This window comes from Chinchilla lanigera, unplaced genomic scaffold (genome assembly GCF_000276665.1).
Source record: "Chinchilla lanigera isolate Chin_1 unplaced genomic scaffold, ChiLan1.0 scaffold00005, whole genome shotgun sequence".
Classification (NCBI taxonomy): Eukaryota; Metazoa; Chordata; class Mammalia; order Rodentia; family Chinchillidae; genus Chinchilla; species Chinchilla lanigera.
In genome coordinates this window covers 250,769-271,692 of record NW_004955406.1, presented here as the reverse complement: position 1 = coordinate 271,692, position 20,924 = coordinate 250,769, and the positions used below count along the sequence as shown (strand labels likewise).

The following is a 20,924-nucleotide window of genomic DNA, read 5'->3' as shown; positions in this document are numbered from 1 at the left end:
TCATTGAATATTTTACAGTATTAAATCATTGCGGTCATTACACTTTTTGATGCTTACATTGGCAAGTGTGGCTATGAGAGTGTGTGAGCTGGCCCATCTGCTCTCTTTGGCATGATTGTTTCTCTTTGAGAATGTCCTTGTGTTTGGGACAATATGTCCCATCCCATGCTTTGTGCTTTCTACGTCCTAAACCTAAAATCAGTTTTGTTTTTTTTTTTTGGAGGGAGGAGGAGATTCATTTATTTTTAAATATTTTGTTGAGTTCAGCAGATAGATTGATAGCATATATGCATGTTCTTTATACAGCTTGCTTTTGTTTATATAGCACTTCATGGTTCTAAAAGCACTTTTATATATGTTTTCTCCTTTAAACTTTCTAACAAATCTGTGGTATTAAGAAAACATTGGTATCTATTTTTCAGATGAATTTATAGCACTATTAATTTGTTTATAAATCTGGATTTTCATTTACATACTATATAATAAAAATAGCAGGGATGGGCTTTAAGAGATTAACTGGCAGAATATATTCTAAATACTTCAGACTTCTAATTTAATACGAAAATGTATAGAGCACTTGTGTCAAAAGTCTCCTTGATATGTTACAATTGGCTTTTAAGGCAGTTTAGTTAACTTTAACATGTTAACAGTTCTTAGGAAAATATAAACAGAGAGGGAAATCAGTGTTGGATTAATGTCTCCCAGAATTCAGTTCTCTGATGCTTAGACACGTGAATAGCAAGTTGGAAGAGAAGCCGCCAGACAGAAAACTCTGAGTGAAGATATTTATGCTGAGTTTAAAAACAAGGGCAGAAAATATAATGGAAACAAAAATAATGAGTGGATAAAAGAAAGGAAACGACAAAACATGTTTTTCAGGAGTAGTAGAGGAGTTCTTGGAAAGAATTAAGGTTTCTTAGAGAGCAACATGTTTGGACTGTAATTAAAAGTGGCATAATTTCTTAATCTTCACCATACCCCCTGTGATATTCTGCTGAATGGTTTTCTAGTTTGCTTGGGTTGTATAAAATAGCCACACTTCTGTATACTTCATAGTTAAAGAAACAAAGACCACGTGAATTTTTTAGACTGGACCATTAGCCAAATAGCTGAAACAGATTAAAATAAGTTTATGGAAGGATGGGTAAGGGAAAATTTGATCAAGACAATTAGAAGTTGCTTATTAAGAGCTCTTGGAGAACCGGAGAAAAACTGAACTTGTGTTGCAGTGAGGTCTCTTGTGCCGTCTTCGTTTGCCGGCTCTTCATGGAAACTCTTGTGCATTCCAGAGGGAGCGTTTCTGTCCCTCAGGACCAGCGGCCTGTGGGAATGTCACTCACTTAAAAGCCATTGAGAGTTACTCAGCTTCTACATATCAGGGCTGTATCTCACTTCTGTTGATTTCAACCACACCACGTTGTGACTAGCTTACTAAAAATATTTGGATGAATATAGCCAGCACCAAGTCCTTTTTTAAATTTAGTCCAAATTAAATTAAAATGAAAGCTGAACACTCTGCTTAGGGCAAGCAGTGAGACCAGCAGTTGCTGACCGCTAAATACAGATGTGACTGTGCTTCTCACTTCTTTGGGGTTTGCCTTTAATTCCCACCCCCCCAGCACGAAATGAGGTTAAGATCGTAATTATTTTGTGTTAGACTAATGAATAATTCCGAACGTCCTTTTGCACTGTTTCTGTCAGTGGCTGCCAGTGTGTGTTTGAACTTTGGAATGGAATCTGATTAACGTTTTTAAGGGTTATCTTCATCTTCTAAACTGACAAAGACTGCTTCTTTGGGACCCTGGTTAAATATTTGTGTCAAACCAGGCGGGGCAGGCGTGGTATTTTGTTTCCTTGCATCGTGTGGTTTTCATTACTTGCACTTAATCGGTTGTGCTTTTTAATCAGGGTGAGGAAGAGTGGTCTTAGGGGTTTCCTCAGCTCACGGAGTCAGTGCCTCCAGCAGCACTGCAAGCTCTGTAAGTGGATCATTGTATTATTGTAGTCTGTACGCAGATGGTAACCCAGCTTCTGTCCACCAGCAGTAAACATCTGTGCCTTGTGTGTAGTTTTGCCAACTTTGTCATACATTGTATTTATGTATTATGGCTAAGAAATTTTTTATTTCTTCGAGTCCCAGCCTTCAAGTCCCAGAATTTCTGATATGCAGCATTGGTGTTAGTGGGTTCAAATACAGAACTATCTTGGTTTTAATTCCTGTTATGAAAATAATATATCAGAATTGTTATAACTTCTTTGTTATAAATACAACAAAACCATTTCATTTTCATTATGCCTTAACATTTAATGAAATCTACTCAAAGCTCACCCCGAGCAAGCTTTTCTGGTAGGTGGCACATTTGGAATTTCTTGGTGTTCTGTTCTTTATCTACCTTTGCTCTGTGGGTGCTCCAAGTGTATACTCAGAGTAGATCATGTTTGTGGGAAAAGTTAAGTAAATCAAAATTCGTGAATCCAGCATATGATGATTTACCAAAGTCAGGACTTCTATGGAAATTATCTTAAACATAGTAAGGTGTTTTCTGTGTATTTAGGACGTACGTTCTGTGTGGCCTTATCGTTGGGATGTAGAGCAGTGTAGTATTGTGAAAAGAACTTGGGCTTTGAAGTCAAAGGAGCCTGGGTTTGAGTGTTGATGAGCTCACAGGAACCTGGGTAGTGAGTATTGACCGTTGGACTTTCCTGAGTCTTAGTGTTCTTATTTTAGATGAGGATGATAATTGTTAGCTGGGCCAGGACTCTTTTTTTTCTTCTTGACTAATACATATGTGGCCATAATTTAGGAGCCACCAATTTAACTTATTTCTTCGCTTTTTACTGTGGTAGGGAAAGATTTCATTCTTGTACACAGTCCGTTTTCTCTCTCCTGTCCTCTCAATATTTTACAATTATTTTAAAATCACTATTCAGCATTTATTATACCTGAGTATTACTTATAGTACAATGTTGTAATATTCTACTGGTATGTTTCCATTTTATGTTTTTTCAAAAGGTAATGATTGCTTGATTTTCACATTTAACTTCCATAGTATATTTAGTTTTTCAAAATCAAATTGCCTTTGATAATACACATAATAAAATTATTTTCTCTGAGGTGTTATTTCGTCGAAGTGCCTTTCTCCTTTGTCTGCATTGATTGCCGTCTTAGGTCTTAGGTTATGCCGGAGCTTCTTTTGGGCATTTAAATTACCTGTGATCTTTGTACTTTCCCCGATTGATTGTCCTGTTCCCTGGCTTTTGTGCCTGCCTTTTTGCTCTGAGTTCCCCACTGTTGGTGCAGCACGTGCCCCAGGGGTTTGTCCAGTTGGATGCAGTGTGAAGGCGGACACTGCTGCAGGGTGCCTCTTTGCTCTGATCCTGGAGATTCTCTTCTCTTTCCTGTGTTTCATCTCCTGTTTTTTCAATCCCATACCTTTTTCTTTTTGACTTGCTCCAATTTTTTTTGTGGCCAACACCCTCAGTAGCTTTTCTGGGAAGGCTGCGTGGGACATAAACTCCTGGGGAGTCTCCTGTGTCTGAAAAAGTCTTGTTTTCTCCGTATACTTGAAAAATAATGTTCTGAGTTCTTGAGCTTTAAATTGGAAAGTATTTTCTTTGAAAGTATTCGCTTCTTGGTTTCATCTTGTGGTTGCTATTGGAAAATCTGACTGTACTCTGATTCTCGATCGTCTGTATGTATATGACTTGCTTGTTTGCTTCCAGGAAGCTCATGGCTCATTCTTTTAGTTCCCATTGTCAGAAAAATCTAGTGATGTCCTTGACTGACTTTGTTTTTATTGTGTGGCTTGGGCACTCAGTTGGATCTTTTGTAACCTGGAAATGGATTCTCCTTCATTTTGAGAAATTTTCTTGATTCATTCCTTCATTAATTTCCTCCCATCCATTTTTGCTCTTTTGTAGAACTCCTATCATTTGTATATTCAACCTTCTGAACTGGTTCTGCAGTTACCTTCCTCGTCTGTGTTTCGTCTCCACATTAGCCACTGTCCCATGACAAAATGACGGACACCCACAACTTAGAGAAGTGTATTTTGGCTCACGGTTTCAGAGGGTGCAGTCTGTGGTCTGCTGGAAGGTCGTGGTGGAGGAAAGCTGCTTGGTCATAGCAGCCAGAAAGCAAGAGAACAGGAAAGGGAGGTCCACTCAGCACAGGAACAGCCTCGGTGGTCCACCTCACCGAGGTGGATTAACGGGCTTATCCACTGATGTGGTTGTCTCCTTGATCCACTCACTCACTGACCGAAAGCCCTGCCCCTGAACACATGGGGCATTTTAGATCTAAACCGTAGCAGTCTCTTTCCTTTTTACACAGGTCTGATTTAATCCCCTTTGTGTCAGGTTTTTAATTACTGCTGCCATGCTTTGAATTTCAGAATTTGTGTTACTTAATGTTTCTTTTAAAGTAGGAACTATCCTTTTGTGGATGCATTATATTCTCCTAAATCGCTGAGAATATTAATCATTTTCCCTTTGATTTTTTTTTTCTTTGAATCATTTCTTTTTCCTGCAAGTTGCTGTCCTGTTTTCGTTGTTCACTACCTTCTTTCAGCCAACCCTTAGGAGTTTGCTCATGATCAGAACCAGTGGTCCTAAAACTGTGATTACCAGCTTTGAACCTGTGGCTGTTACCCATCGTAAGCTTCACTGCAGGATTCTCCGGGTGGGGGTTTATTAGTGATTGATCAGGTTTTCTATAGAGTTGTCTACCTGGAAGGAAAGGGTCTGTGTGCCACACGTCAGGAGCCCAGTGTCAGAAGAGAGCAGCCTTGTTTGGGGCATATATCTAACCTTTCCTGATTTTGCTCTTGCCTCGTGCCTTGTCGGCCGCCCAGGACCTTTCCAGAGGGCAGGCCTTGGGCTGTGCAGGGTCAAGACTGTGGCTTTCCCTCACTTCTTACCGTGGTTCCTGCTCTGCAGTCTCACTCCAGAGGTGCCTGGTGCTGCCTGTGCGCCTTCCTTCTGCACGCTGCGCAAGGTCAGTAGGCCTGGTTGCCAGCTTCACGGTCACAGGCTTAGGACTCAGTTTTCCTGCGCTGACCCAGTTTCTTTCAGCTCATCCACTTCTGCTGCTTGAGCCCCAGCATTGTGGGAATGGAGCCCAAGGCCTTGCCCCTGCTGGGCAGCCTCTGACACTTAGCCACACCAGAGCTCTACCTGCCTCCTTCTGGCCTGGCGTTGCTGTGGTCTCTTCTTATTTTGTCCTTGCAGGGTGGACCTTTAAAACAAGCAGTTCCTTTCTTGTGCTTCTATCGAGAACTGCAGTTTAGGTTCAAGTTCCCACATCAACAGGGGCCCTCTGCCCTCTTTTCACTACACATTTCTTCAGCAGTTGTGCAGATTAAAAATTACAGGATTGTTCATTTGCCTTTGAAACAAAGATGCTTTCTCGAGCCTTCATGTTGACAGATGTTGTAGAATGTTTTTAATGTTAACCCACACTTGTTTGTGCTAAATTTTCTGTTGTCTACTTTTTGTCCACGTTGTTTGTTGATTGAGCCATGGTCACACTGAAGGCATACAGAGCTGAGCCTAGCACGGGATTTCCAAAATCGAATTGGATTTTCTAAAATACTTCCCTCTGGGCCATGAAGTGCTCTTCGTCTTAGAGCAGTGAACACATGCTATTGCTAAGAAATCCTTCTCCTTTTATAGACGGGTGTTTCTTGGTCTGTAGCATGCATTACAGTCACCAGATAGCTTGTAAAAGCATCCCTTGCACCCTGCCCCCTGGAGGTTTTGATTCAGCAGGTCTGGAATGGACTTTGAATTTCTAATTTCTAACAAGTTTCTAAGTGATACTTTTAGCCTGGGGGTGCCATTTTAAGGATCAGTGGTCATAGACAGTATTGATTACCTTAAGAACTAAAACAAGAAGAACACCACCAAAATCCCACTCTAAAGCCCTACTGAGTCCTAACTTTTCAAACTGGATAATTGAGAGAAACTTTGAATTTATTCTGTTATTCTCAAGGCCTAAAGTAGATGGTTGCAGTAACTGTCTTTTGAGACAGCGTGGAGGGGTTGTTGGTTTCACCATTGTAACCGATTCCTTCCTTTGGTCTGTAGTTCGTTATTCCTGAGCTGCACATTTGAAGTTTGGTCTGTGTTCTCCTTCCCTTCCCCAGGGAGTCTCTGGGTGCAGGCCTCACGCGCTGGAAACCCTACAAGCGGCGTGGTCAGCCTGTGCGACCTGGCTGGCCGGGGTTGGTAGCTGACAGCGCGTGGGCTGTAGGGTCCCGAACCCCAGATCGCACGTGTTCCTGTGGAAGCGAAGATGCCAAAGCAGGACAAGTCTTTGCTAGTCAGTACCTCAGCTATGGCTGTACACTTTTCAGAATTTAATCTAACGCTTTCAGTTGTCAATTTGACAGGAGGTATTATTATTGCTAGTTTCTGAGTGGATATCTGTTTATTGGAGACCTATTTTATTCAAGGTGAAGAGATTGACAAAACCTGAACCACAAAATGGCCTCTTACCCAGTAGAGGCCTCTTACCCTGCTTAATCCAGTAGAAGCGGTGTGTCAGTTTCCAGGAGGGTGGGTTTGACCCTGGAGAGGTAGAGTATGGAGAGGAGCTCACACGCGGGCAGGAGAGTTTTAAACAACTTTCCTCCTTCATTGTCTCCCGGCGGCCTGGCTTGAGAAACATTAGAAATTGATCTTTTCAAATAGTGCAGATGGCTTTTGTTTCTTTATGCTGCTTGAATCAGAGTAGAAAGTGTGCTGATACCGGACATACCAATGTGGAAATCTCTCAAGTTTCTGCGCAGTCCAGTCTCTGGGTTGTATTTAGACACGAACTTCGCTTGAATCTTCAACCTGAGGCATGGAGGAGGGAGTCAATGGATATTTTTCTTCTGGTTGTAATCGTGTCCTTTTTTAAAAAAATTGTTAATGTAATGAGTGTTTTAGGGCTGTAGCATTTTTAAATAAAGGAAAACTTCAGTTGTGTAAGCAGACTCTTGCAACCTAGCAAATATCTTCAATGCACTTTTTAAAAGTTGTTTTCTACATGGCTAATAACGGTGTCAGTAAAGATAATTGTTTTCAAGCCAAGTGTTAAGGGTACTTACATTCTTTCCTATCTAAAACTTTCCAAAATTGTATATTTCTGTAAAGGGAATAAGTAGATATGCATACACTGTTAGCTCTGTGGAGGCAAGGGCGTTGTCCTGCTTGTCAGTGTATTTCTGACACTAAGCACAGTATTAGGTGCACAGTTCTCAGTCAATATTTGTGGAATGAAGTCTTACAACTTAGTTCTGCGTGTATTTCATTTCGTACTACCACAAGGTGGCACTGTTGCATCATAGAATGGAAGCCTGTCTTTCGTAGGCTGTCTTAGGTGTCCTTTGTCAATCTTGTGACTACATGGTAGATATAAAATGACTACCTGTTATGTTATTTTCTGCTTCACTTATTTATAATCTTAGCGTGTTACTAGTCTCGCATTATGTGATTGGATCGGTGATATAATATGCTTTAAGGAAGGTTTGGTTCAGATCTTTTATAAATTGTTAATTAAACTAGACGGGAGGTATAAAAGCCTAGTACAGTACCAGGGTTGATTTCCTTTTCTCCTTTATTTTGGGTTAAAAGTATTTGTTAAATTTCTGTCTATATTGAAATAGTTTGCCAAGAACCTCCTAATAAATTATCACTGAAGTTTAAATAATACCTTAAGTTTGTTTTAGTTGCCAAAAGACTTAAAGAATTGATAGATTTTACTGTACCTCCCTCCTTATTTTGGGATGCATGAGTTTTATGAGGTAGGTAAAATATTTTATTACTGTATAATCCTTTATTATATATTTGTACATATCGTAGGGTAAAAATCCAGTGAGTTTAGAAGTTGTGTTGGTTTTACCTGTCTCTTAAAACTAAGTGTTGAAAAGCTTGTTTTGGGGGCTGGGGATTTAGCTCAGCGGCAAAAGCGCCTGCCTGGCAAGCGCAAGGTCGTGAGTTCGGTTCCCGGTACCGGAGAAAAATCACAAAAAAAAAAAAAAAAAAGAAAAGCTTGTTTTGCACTTGGACCTTTTTATTTCTCGTGGTTAAATGGATTTCTGAATGTGTTTGTTGATTCTGTCGCTCTCCTCAGGCTGAAGTGAAATCAGCAGAGGGCCCAGGTTGGAGCATTCTGCGGGACGATTTCATGATGGGGGCCTCCATGAAGGACTGGGACCGGGACAGCGACAGCGCCGACGACAGCATAGCAGGGCCTGCGGGTGACTGAGGCAGAGAGCGCTGTGGTAGACACGTGTGCTTTGTCCTCTGAGGTGGGGGAATGGTGAGGATCTGTGAGCCAGAAATTCGCCGGCTGTGGTGTCCCCTTTTCTTGTAAACTTTCTCAAATGAAGGTATTTTCAGCCCTGTATATTTGTTTTTCCTCCAGACATTTGTAAAAAGAGGCGTTGCTGCCTGACCGGCAAGGCTTTCACTTTGCTGGGGTCATGGCACGTTGACATAGCCTGCTCATCGATACCGGTGTGGTGTTATTATCACTGATGTTTCAAGAAATGCGGTACCGATCATAATTAAAATGAACTCTTTCAAGTTAGTATGTTTCTGCCTTCCAGCTCAGAGATGTATTTGTCTGTAGTTGTTGAAATAATTGGTATCATCTTGTTTTTTTGGTGTAGTAGAATGTTAAGAAAACCTATATAGTAAAGTTTTCAATTATAGTATTTCTGATTTGGGTGTTGATTTTAATTTTTGATTTACTGGTAAACCTGTTTTAGGGTGTTCCTTCCTTTTTTATACTGTACGAAGCAATATAATAAGTGATGATTTATTTTAAGTATGAGGTTATTTTTGCATGGAAGAATGAGAATTTTAGACTCTTTTTCCCTGAACTAATGGACTTTGCTTAAATTCGCTTTTTGGGCAGTGCAGCCAGGAAAATGATGGAGCCGGAAAACAGGTAGTCTGCATCAGGTCCTGCGCCTAACTTGCGTCAGAGTTCTCATCTCATCTGCCTCAAATATTGCATCCAGTTTGAGACTTGCTTTCGTATTGCTGCCTTAGAAGTTATTAAATTGGATGTCCTTTTAGTATTTGGTTGTTAAACAAAAAGAGAAGAGAACTGAGGCTATTTAGGATCATCCCGAAGTATCTGGGAAATTCTGCCCAAGATGTGAAGTTTATACAGAAATTGTTCTGTGAGTGTGATCTGCTCCTTACTGGGAAGGCTCCATCCCGGCCCCCCTCCTCGTCCCAGCACCCAGTTGTGGCACTTGCATCTGCTGCACACTGAAGCGCGCGCCTCCCCCAGAGACGACGCGCCGGAGCAGACGTGCTTATGTTTCCAGCCCATCTGAGTGTCACAGGTATTATATGACTAACGTTAAATTAGCCTATGGCCTGGTGTTTATTATCATAAAGGATGGTGTATTGAGTGGCTAAAACAGCAAACCTTGAAATGCATTTTTCTATTTATCTTCACTCTTGAATGTTAGTGTCTTATTAAATTAGAGAACCACCGTTTTGCCATTTTAATATAAATAAATGTGAACAAATATTCCTTAGTAGTACGGGAATGTGTTACCATGTTAAATATCCCAATACAACTTCACATAGATAAGTATTTCAGTGTAAGTTAACACATGCTACCCTTGAATCATAGTTTTACAAAATTTTGCGCAGTGATAAAAATGAGTAACTACTTCTTGACTAAAAAATAGTTTTGAAACACATAGTTGTATTTTATAGTCCTTCATTTGAATTAGGAAAATTGAAAAAGGCTTTCAAATTGAAAGTAAGGAGGAGAATATTTTCAGATTTTCTTCTTGCAGAAATGATTTTATTCCAAAATAAAATTGTGTTGCCAGTTGGATCCCTCTTACAGAAAAAGGTAAAGTGTCATTTATGTTAGAAGGCTATGAATTTTTGCCATAAAGTTGAGATGCCCTCTGTTAATATTTGTTCATCTTGACTATAAGATATTTAAGCAAAAAATTCTGTGACTCTAAGGATGAATGTACTAGTTCAGAAACTTAAGTATGCATCTTTAAATGAATATGTCAGATAGTTTATTTTGTTAGCTCTATCCTGAATACATTATGTGAACCATTTAAGTTCTTCTGACATCAGTCTGATAAAGAACTCTGTCTATTCCTTTCTCTGCATTGCTTTTCAATTCTGTAAGGAGAAATTGCATCCCATTTCTCTCCCCAGTCACTTATCTACAAATAACATGAGGGTATTATTTACGGTAACTATTTAGATTAATGTAGTAGTAAAGAAACTGCTTCATTTAGAAAAAAAAAAATTGAAAAAAACCTCAACAAAATAACTGTATTTCCTTATTCTTTTGCCTAGGAATTTGGGTGCTGGGATGAATGTTCTCAGTATCCAGCATAATTTAGCATTATTTATTGTTTTAAAGCTTTAGGATTTGAAATTCATAGGTAATACCTGTTTAAGACTCAAAATAACTTAGAGTCATCCTGGTAGTTTTTAATACTTCAACGTAGAATTGGAATATTGACCATATTTTCAGGGTACCTGGAATTCTTCATTGCTGAAGAATTACTAACTGATTCCAAAATACGCCTTTAAAACTCTGGATGGAATCATTCCGGGACTTACATTCAGGACTGGAAGTGTAAAATTCCTCATTAAGAAGTTCTAGAAGGCTAACTCGAGGGCAAGTCCAAATTCTTCAGATTATTTTCTGTCTTTTAAAACAGATGGGTGAAGAAAGACATGTTTCAGTTCTGGGAAACCTCCTGATGCCTTCTAGCCGGTGTGTTTCACACCTGTGGTTTTCTGTAATAGTGACTGGCCGTCACGCAACCTAATCCTGCCTGTGCTGGTCTTCAGGCCCTAGGAGTGCAGTGCTTATTACGGAGCCCGTGGATTCCAGTTTATAGGTGCCAGAAGATGCCCTAGTAAAACACGATGGCAGAGAAGGCGTGAGCCTGGAATGTGAGCAGGCACATGAAGGTACAGAAAATACAAACCTTGTCGCCCAAAAGTTAAGAGAATTGTAAGGTCTGAGAAAAAGCCCAGATTGCAGCCTTCAGGGAGTGTAAACACTCCCGTGGGAAAGACGGTAGGTCAGATAAGGTGGTACCTTTGGGTAACTTCTCCTCCTTATGTGTATATGCTTATGTCCAGTTATTTTTATGACTGATTGTATTGCTGTGTGTGCTTATTTGTATCGGTTAATATTTTATGTGTATAATTTTTACATACATCTATAATAGAGATTTTTTAAAAATGCATTAATGTATTTTTAGTAGTATGTTTTCAGTACACAGTGGTTATATTTATTGTGGGGGGCTTGTACGTGTACATAACACGTGTTCATTCTCCCCCCCCACGTTTCTCCCTGTGCTCTCCAGCTCTTAGTCCCCTTTCCATTGTGAAAAGCTCTATTTTTATTTTTTTCTTTGATTCTCTTTTTAAATGCTTTTTTCTTTCCTTCCTTCCCCTCATCTCATGTTCCCTTTGCCTTTTATAATATAGATTTTTATTATATATATTTCATAAGTGAAACAAAGGAATTTTTTAGTTTTTCAGACTCTTTTCATGGCTACAGAGTACCATGGCTTTATGTATCTTAGTAGACTCCAAACTTAGTGAAACATTGAGATAGCATCGATTGAGAAGCATTCTAGGAAGTCTCTAGAATTATTTATTATATTTATAACAAAGAGGGGATCATTATTCTTCTATAAAGAGCAAAAAGTTGTAACTCTTCCTTCTTACTAAATTCCTGCAGTTAAGTAATCAGTCTATGATTTGAATAGTATCACAGTGTAGTTAAATAATGATAACTTGACATAAATCAGCTGTCTACTAGAACTTTGCTAAAAGATATCCTATAAAGCTACTATACTGGAATGTAGATGGGGTATTTCTAAGGGCCCTAGAGTAAGCACTCTTGTCTCGAGCTGTGAATATTGTAATTTACTGGGCTCTTGCTTGTTAGCTGCCTAGTTTTCCAGTTACAGACAATGCGCTCCGCTCTTTGTCACACTCATCCCCGGTCTTCGTCCCCGCTGTGTGTGTCGCGGGTGGGTATAGGAGGCTGTCCAGCCCCACAGGTGTTACAAGAACAAAGACTCTTTGAGGTGAATTGGCAGTGAGAACAAATTCTGAAAGCAGGAAAGGGAACTTCTCGGCGCCCACGAAAAGCTCTCTCACTCCTTCTCCAAGAAGACAGGAGCCTGAGTCTTGGCCAGCAGGGTAGATGAGTGTCGCGGACTGCCGCGGCAGAGGCAGGCCTGAGAGATGTTTCACCAGGCGGGCTTTTCTGCATTCGATTAAAAGCAGAGTAAGAAGGAGAATACTATTCGAAGTGGGTGGTAAACGGTTTAGAAATGGGTCTGGTATCTTAACACAATGCTGAGTGGTAATGCATCTAATGAGAATTATAGATGGAAGACATTCTAACCGAACTTAAATAATTCTAGATTCTTTAGAGACTATTTACCGGCTTAGAGAACCACATTAATATTTTGTTCCAGTTTGCTAAACATAATTCAGGGAGTTGGATGGAGGCCTCTTAATCTAGAAGTCTGGTGAATTTTGTAAAATTTCATTTTACTTCACTGAGAATGCCATGAGCGACATCACTCAACCCACCCTCCCCCTCAGCAGCCAGAGCACGCACTTGGCTTTGTTTAGTGCTCTTCGGTTTTTAACGAAGGGAGGTGAGCAGGGATGTACGCAGTGGTGTGGGCAGAATCCCTTACCATCCTGCTCAGTGCCGTCCAGTGCAGCTTGTTGCTAAAGACAGCTGTACACGCACACTGCCCAGTGTGGTGCCTGTTAGCGTGTCACAGGTGGGGATATGGAGGGGCCAAGTCCTTAATGTTGCTTCACTTCATTGTTTAGAATTTTAAAAGCTGCCTGTGCTCAGTGGGTTTATCCCAACTATGAAGAGAGTAAAGTTACTAAGCATAAAAGAACAGTGAATTTGAAGTCATAACTATGTCCTGAGCTTTACCCATAAAATTTTGTGGATACAGTTTATTAGGCATATACATATATGGGTATAATTTTATTGATTAAATCATTTTTTTTTTACCACATACTTTGGAGAAGAAATTTCTTTGCAGTTAAACTGTGTGTCCTGGGTTAGGCCATTCTTAATAACAAATGACATTTAACTCAGCATAAGTATTTGAAGTTTGTAGAGATAGTACACTGAACTTTAGATCTTTTCTCTGCTCCAAAACACAGGTTTGCCAGGCATGGTGGTGCAGGCCTGTAATCCCAGCACTGAGGAGGCTGAGGCAGGAGGACTGCTGCGAGTTGGAGGCCATCCTGGGCTACAAAGTGAGCTCAAGGCCAGCCTGAACTGCATAGTGAGACCCTGTCTCAAAAAGACCAAACAACAACAACCAAAAAACAGGTTTGTGAAGCACCCAAAGAATGTGTTGAGCACTGCCTCAGCCACCAACGCCAGAGCCTTCCAAGCGGTGAATTCCCGTGTTTGGACTTGGAGTTGGCTCCCTCTGTGTGTAGGAGGTTTCCTGAGGAAGTGCCTTTATATGTAGGACCCTGTAGTTGTCTAAGAGTTTGATTCTAGTCCAGCACACAGGACATAATACCAGAGCAAAGATAGGTTGGAGATTTGGAGGGAACAAATAGAAAACAAAGCACACAATGAGTGTTATTAGCGCAGCCAGTTTAAAATGATGAGGTGCTAACCACATTTGTATAAATAACAGTTTCTGTAACCCTCGAATCATTATCCTGCATTTTGAATGCAGTCTCTTCATAAACATCAAAGCGAGAACACCACATTTGTGTGGGGTCAAGACCATTGGGGCGCAGAGCGGAGAGACAGCTGAGAGCTGTGTTGTGTGTGTGGGTGGCCTTGCAGCTGTTGATCCGCCCTGGGGCTACTAGACAGTTGCCTCTGCACTTGTAGAACCAGACTTCAATCTTCGGTAAAGATGCATCCCCTGCCATGGAAAGGACAAAAGGACACGAACAGCGGGTCACCGTCACTCTGGCAGTATCAGAGAGGCAGCCAGCACAGCGCTTGCTTGTCAGTACTGTACTGAGTAGTACCAGACGAAGCATCAGTGCTGTCTCCACACAATGATGCTTGTCTTTGTACCGTAACGCTGGGTTCTCCCAACTGTATTTTAAAGCTCATATTCCTAAGTATTCAGTGTGAGTCTGTCCATCTGCACGCATGGAAGCAATGCGAGGAATATCTAGATTCCACGAGACCCAGCTGCCCTGTCCTGGTTTTTACTGGGATTCTCAAATACACTCCTGAACAGTGACAAATTATCCGTACATTGGGCATTTTAGGTTGAGAAAATTTTGTGTGTTCATTGTTATATGAAATACAAGCATAATTTTGGAATCAACAGAGTTAAGAAGTCAGCTTTATTAGCTATATGTCCTGCCACAAATCTTTGAAACTTTGAAGCCAGCTTATGAACTAGGTATTACAACATAGGGTTTCTACAGGAGGTCTCAGAATGGCTGATGTGTGGTAGGGCCTCAAGAGAAAAACGATCCCTGTGAAGATGGATAAAAACATGTGTCCACAAAACGTTACCTGAAAATGTAAACATCATGCAGAATTTTACATACCAGAATACATCAGATGAATTTAAGAATGTAATACATTGTTTTTAAAGAATATAGTATTTAATAGTTTGAAAAGACAGGATTCATGATAAATAAAATAACCGTGGCATGTTTTTGGCCTCCTTTCTCTGTTCTGGACCCCAAGCTCTAAATGTTTAATAGAGCACTTTCAGGATTTAGGAGAGAGATGCATTCGATGACTGTATGGGAAGATCATTTGCTAGAACCGTATGGCATTGTTTAAATTTTCCTGACTACCCTGCAGTGAACATGGAACATTAAAGAAGCGACTCACCTCTCATGATCACCTATTTCTCCTTGCTTCTTAATTAATAAAAAGTTATTAAAGTGGGAACCGCTGACTTAATGTAGTCTCTTGTGATCTGTGGGCTCACCTTCTGCAGTTTCACTTACCCATGTCAACCACGGCATAAAAATGTTACAAGGAAAGTTTTAGAAATAATCATCCATTTTCACTTGGCGATTCGTTCTGCACACCCTGTCCTGGTTAGGACACAAGTCATCCCTTCGCTGCTGCGCCTGCACTGTGCAGACCACCTCCCCATCTGCAGCTGTTCTGGTATTGCACTGCTTACATTCGTAGGTCTGCATGGAAAACTAAAGTATATATAGGGCCTGGCCCAATCCATAGTATCAGGCATCTACAGGGGTGTCTTGAAACATGTCCCCTACAGATAAAGGACTGCTGTATTTTTCAAATATTGTCATTTTGTTTCCAACATAGTACTTTGCATAGTCCATCAGTCATTCAACTAAAAGAACAAGTAATAATAACAGCAAATATTTACACAGCATTGGTGCAGGACACGACTCTGTGAGGGTTTTTTAGTGTATGGAGTCATGCGATCTGACCCATAACCAGAAGAGTGGTTAATACTGCCATTCTTCTTGTACAGAGGAAAAAACAGTATGTTAAATAACTTGCTGAAGGTCACAGGAAGTGAGTGCAATCATATCTAGACTTGAGGCACAGACCTGCTGTCCACAACAGTGACTCCTCACATTTTACATGGTGCCACTGTCTAAGGGCAAGTGGGATTCTAGAAAATAAAACTCTGCTCAAGAAAAATAAATGAGCTCATTCAAGTTTTTTGGTCTCTTAAGTATGAAATGACCCTAAGCCCAGTGGAAAATAGAAGTAGATGACATAATAACGAAAGGCGACACTTTTTAGGCAGTGACTGTTGCGAGTTAGCAAATCACCCCAGGGCTCATTTCAATCGCTGCTGTCAGATTATTATGCAATATGCGGTTGGAGAATTCATCCTAACTTCTGCCTGAGCATGAAATCTTTACACGTTAATTATCTGTATGCTACAGAGATGTAACCACTGGTCCTACTGGAGTGATGGCCAGTAGTTTTATCGACAGGAAATATATTGTATATTGCTGCTATTCTTTATAAGATATTGCCCATGTAATCAGTATTCATTACATCAGGTGGCTCATAAAAGTGTTAAATGGCATATAGATATTCAAATTATGCTTTATAAAGTTCATCTTAGAGTGTTGTCATCTAGGAGATAACAGGTAACACTAGTTTAGCATGTTTTGTTGCTATTGATCTAGGATGTTTTCTAAAAATGCACACTTTATACTTTAAAATATTTATGTGAAATTGTTTATATTTTATGTGTACAAACAATAGGTCAAAGGAAAATAGTCTTGATGTGGAATTATTAAATATAGCACAGTTTTTTAAGGAAGACTTGACCGCAGACAAGTGATAATGATTGATAGGATGGAAAAACAGTACATATCAGTAAATGGAGCCTGTTGGTTTTCTTGACTAACACTCTAAGATTCCTCTAGGTGGCATGATTTAGGCTGTCACTGACTGAGAGCCTGAATTTCTTTTCATCACAAATGAGAGTGAGTGGCTTGTTTCTAACAGTCACTGTAACTGTGACATTACCTTTGTCACAACTGGTCGCATAACCAGACTGACGTTGTAACGGTCTCCTCTTTAATGACCTTAACTAACTAAAAATACGAGATGAAGACCTCTTCAAGAAACATTCCAAAAACTTGCTAATACCCAGCACTCAGTCATTTTTATGTGGTGGTAAAGTCTGTTGAAGTCACAGTGGCACGTTCGCTTTTAGATTTATCCCTTTAGTTTACAGTAAAGAGCTCGCCATTTACCAGGAACTGTAGAGATGCCACGTACTCAAAAGGACAGAAATAGAGATAATTAAAATGGTGAAAGCAAAACCACAAATTATAGGAATCTTCATTGCAAAATATTACGGAAAAGAAACAATCTAATGCCATTAAGTTAACTTTCCAGGTGTCCCTTGTTGTATATGGCTAGTTACACAGAAAAGATCAACATGTAAACACTCCATATTATGGAACGCATCAGAGGGGACAGAAATATTTTTATCTTTTGAGATTCTTTATCTTTTGTCCATTTTCCAGAATTAAAAAGTTTCTCCAACTGTTCTCTGAATATACATAGTGAGTTAAAGGACAGCCAGAACTACACAGCGAGACCCTGTCTCAAAAAAAAAAAAATCAGGGCTGGGGATTTAGCTCAGCGGCAAAATCGCCTGCCTGGCAAGAGCAAGGTCGTGAGTTCGGTTCCCGGTACCGGAGAAAAACCAAAAAAAAAAAAAATCATCTTAACATACACCTTTGCTTTTAGCAATACTAGTTCACCCTGTCATAAAAATTAAGGTTTTCTTTTCTGTATGCTTAGTATTATCCTCTGTTTAGTTTTGACTTTTAAATTGCAGGCTAATTGCGGCAACAGAAAGGCAGCGTCACTGAACGTGGGTTGTCGGTGACTTTGCTGGTAGAGGTGCACGCATTCGGAGTTGTCCGCCATCTGAAGCCCGCTGAGATGATGACACACGCACATTTATCTAAAGATCGTGTTTTAAAAACTGGTTTTGTGTTCTGTCACACTCATGAAGAACTGTGCTCTCCCTCGTCTTCTTATCTTCCTTGGCTTCCCGCTCACCTCCACCTCTGGCGTCGCCCTCAGTGGGCTGTGGAGGAGCTAGGCAGAGAGAGCAGAAACAGGCCGTCGGGCCGGAATCCAGCACTGCTCTGACTCCCAGGGAAAGGCTGCTGCTGGCTTCCTTTGTCAGGAGTTAGCGTTCAGCCTACAGCCATACTGGTAGGCTCCGTGACAGCTAGTCCCTTATGTTGATTTATTTTCATCAGTCGCCAAGTGCTATTTCAGTGGATGAGTTTCAGCAGGGGCAAGAAACCAGAGGCTGCCACGAATGGGAGTAGATGCTGGAGATGACGTAGCCCAGGCCACAGAGTCTGTCTCCCAAAGACTCTTCTTGGTGAAACTCTAGAAGAGCTGAAAATGTAGAGATGGAGAGGCTGGAAAGCAAGCAGCAGTCATCGATCAGCTAATCATCATTCCCGGGGGAGAAGTACTTCCCTGGGATCACTGACCTGTGATGAGTTTATCTCTTTAAAGTCTGGTAACCTACTGCTAGGCTCCACTTCTCCTTATCCCTGTCTCCTGCACTCCCCGCTTTATTTTTTACAACCCCTGACCTCTTTGAGTTGTTCTCGTCCCATTTTCCCCTGCCCTTTGTCCACCCTTGTTCCCTGCCGGCTCTTACTCAGGTTAACCTAAAGATACAACATGGAAATACTCATTAAATCACTTTTCACGAGGAAATCACCACCCTTTGCATCTCACTACTCTAAATATTCCAGATTCTATAAATTATTTATCATTCTGCAGATAAACTCGTTTGCGAAAATGTACATAGGGTACAAGAAAAAACTGAGACAGACCAAACTTCATGTTTGGATTGTGCAATCAGAGATAAAATGACAAGTAAGAATGGAAAAGCCTTTTGGTGTGTTTTTCCTATTAAAGCATTGCTTTGCATTTATCAAATGTGACTATTTGATGAAAGGTGTGATCCATTACAGTGGCTTCATGTATTTCTTTTCCCACCTCTTGGTTTTGGTGCTGGAAACTGTTAAGGAAAGCTTTCAGAGTGGTTTCAGTGAGTTACTCTCTGGTGAGAGGAAGAAGCTAGCGGATGGCATGCTCTAGCTATGACCCACAGGAGTGAAACTGCAGGACAGGGCTGAGTTTGGTTTTTGCTTTTGCAGCTTTGCGTGGGAATTCCACGCTACCAAGGTGGGCAGACCCATGAATGAGTGGAGAAGGGCTGTGGATTGGAACAGCTGTATCTCTCTCTCTCTGATCTGGAAACAAAGAACCCCATTTTAGGGTTTTAAATAATAAGCCTTAATGTTGAATGTTTTAATTGAATTTCGATGGTTGTTTGGCCTTCTGTTTACCAAAAGTGTGTTTTTTTGCCCTTTCCTACTATACTTAGACAAATTCGCAAATTTTTCAAATGCCAGCATGTACATAGCAACTGCTAGCAGGCATGGCCCTGAAGCACACTCCTAGTGGTTTCTGCCCTGCCTTTTCCATTCTGTTTATATTTGGTGAAGAAAGAGTCGAGGCCAGGTGTGTTTTATTATAAGTTCCTGGAGATAAATGAAGGCTATAGGAAAGTGGTAGGTAACAGTTTATGAGCCAGGTTTTGGTATTAAGTGTTTTCTGTACTTCGTATAATTTAGTCCTCGTGGCACCCTTACGAACAGTAGCTGGTGCTATGTCAGCATCTCCATTGCATGGATGAGACTAAGTGTGTGTTCAAGAAACTGGGTCCAGAGTACAAAGCCCTAGTGGCAGCAGTTGGGGCAGAAGAAATCCTGCCTACTGGAGGTAACTGAGGTAACCTTTACCATAAAGGTTGTATGGAGTCCCCAGCGCATGAACTCTTCATACATTCAGTGACAGTTTCACTTCTTCAGTAGAGGTAAAAAGTCCTTGCAAGTGTTATATAGTAGAAGAAAGGGTTCGCTTACGTGGGAGACAGAGACCTTGCAGGCTGTGTTAACTGAAAGAGCCTCTCACCTGGCAGGTGGGGAACCCCTCCCCCCCACAGCAATACCCAGGACACCGTACTGAGGTACCCTAAGCCTCTCCCCTGTCCTGGCCTCCTGGGGAGATTAAAGTAACCTCTTGTGAGTAGGTCAGAGGTCTCTATCTAAGGGTGCTATTAATAAGCACTAAGTGTTCAACCAACTAAGTATTAGGAACAAGAGTGTAGGTGCCACTGCTGGGGATGGGTGGTTGTCACAAGAGCTGTCTTGTTTTCCTGAAAGTAATCTAGATGGATTTGCTGCTGGATCCACACTCTCGGATCTTAATCCGTGTGACCCAAGGTGCGTCTGTGTGCGTACCACACGTGCAGTCTTTAAACACCACACGGGAGATGCGGGTTGGCGTGGAGAGCTGAAGCCGCGTCCTCAGCACGGAGGCCGACGGCTCACTCTGGGGCCAGCTGTCTTCTGGAGTGACACCACCTCCAGCTCCTGCTGCTCTATGTTCTACAACTGCCCAAGTACAGGAACCGCCCCTTTTTGTTCTCTCTGTAGATTACTGCAGTTCACAACTGAACTCACAGGGATGCCTGGAAGCTGGTAGCTGGACAGTAGCTCCTCTTGATTCTAGAGGAATGGTAGCTGCTTGTCCAGCTCCACGTGAGTGGCTCCAGGAAAGGAACCTGTTTATGCTGACTTGGACATCATCTTCAAAGTTATTCAGAAGCTGGATGGAACAATTTATTCCAGAATTTTCCAATGTAACAACTGGGGGAAAAAATTCTATATTCAAGGAGGTTGAGGAAATGTGAAGTTAAAAGTTTTAAAAAAAATTCTGCAGAATTCTCAGAGCCCTAAACCCAATAAACAGAATCCTGATTCTATAAGAGGTGACAGTTAGGTACCCTGTATCTCCCACACCTACCTGACCAAGTGTCCTGTTGGTCACGACATATTCTAGGATCAGAAGCACAGAGTTGGGAAGAACACACGGTCTTGACTACAGACTCCAGCTCCGCCACTGACTGGCCTCAGCACTCTGAACTTTGTGCTCAGTCTCTTGGCAAAATACAGTAATAAAATACTTCACAGTACTGTGTGCAGAGTGTGTTAGCACGAGCTAGCATTGTTACTATTCATGCAGCCTCTGTATACTGATACTATAGCATAGGCCCCGTGCATGCCTTAGTATAAATACCAAACCTTGGAGCCAGGCTGTATCTGAACTAAGGATAACATAGCGGCCTGGGGTTTTGGGGAAAACTCAGCAGAGTTTTCATCTGTCTAGTTAGCATGGCCACAAAGCCATGCTAAGATTAAAATGTTGACTTTGAGTGACTAAAGGTAAAATTGAACAATGGCAGAAATTATTGTAGTATCCTTCAAATTTGGAATAGGTTGAAGTAGAAGATGTCAAGTTGTGAGTCGTATATAGCAGA

The 20,924-nt window shown here is 41.1% G+C and overlaps 1 protein-coding gene across 1 annotated transcript in view; it reads left to right on the top strand.

Moving 5' to 3' along the window:
• The window catches only part of Rrp15 (ribosomal RNA processing 15 homolog), a 35,396-nt gene extending 24,150 nt beyond the window's left edge, over positions 1–11,246 (top strand). The window contains exon 5 of the mRNA XM_005374704.2: positions 8,120–11,246. Within this exon, the coding sequence (XP_005374761.1) occupies positions 8,120–8,254 (135 nt within the window). The 3' untranslated portion in view covers positions 8,255–11,246. The remainder of the gene's footprint in view (positions 1–8,119) is intronic.
• The last annotated feature ends 9,678 nt before the right edge of the window (positions 11,247–20,924 follow it).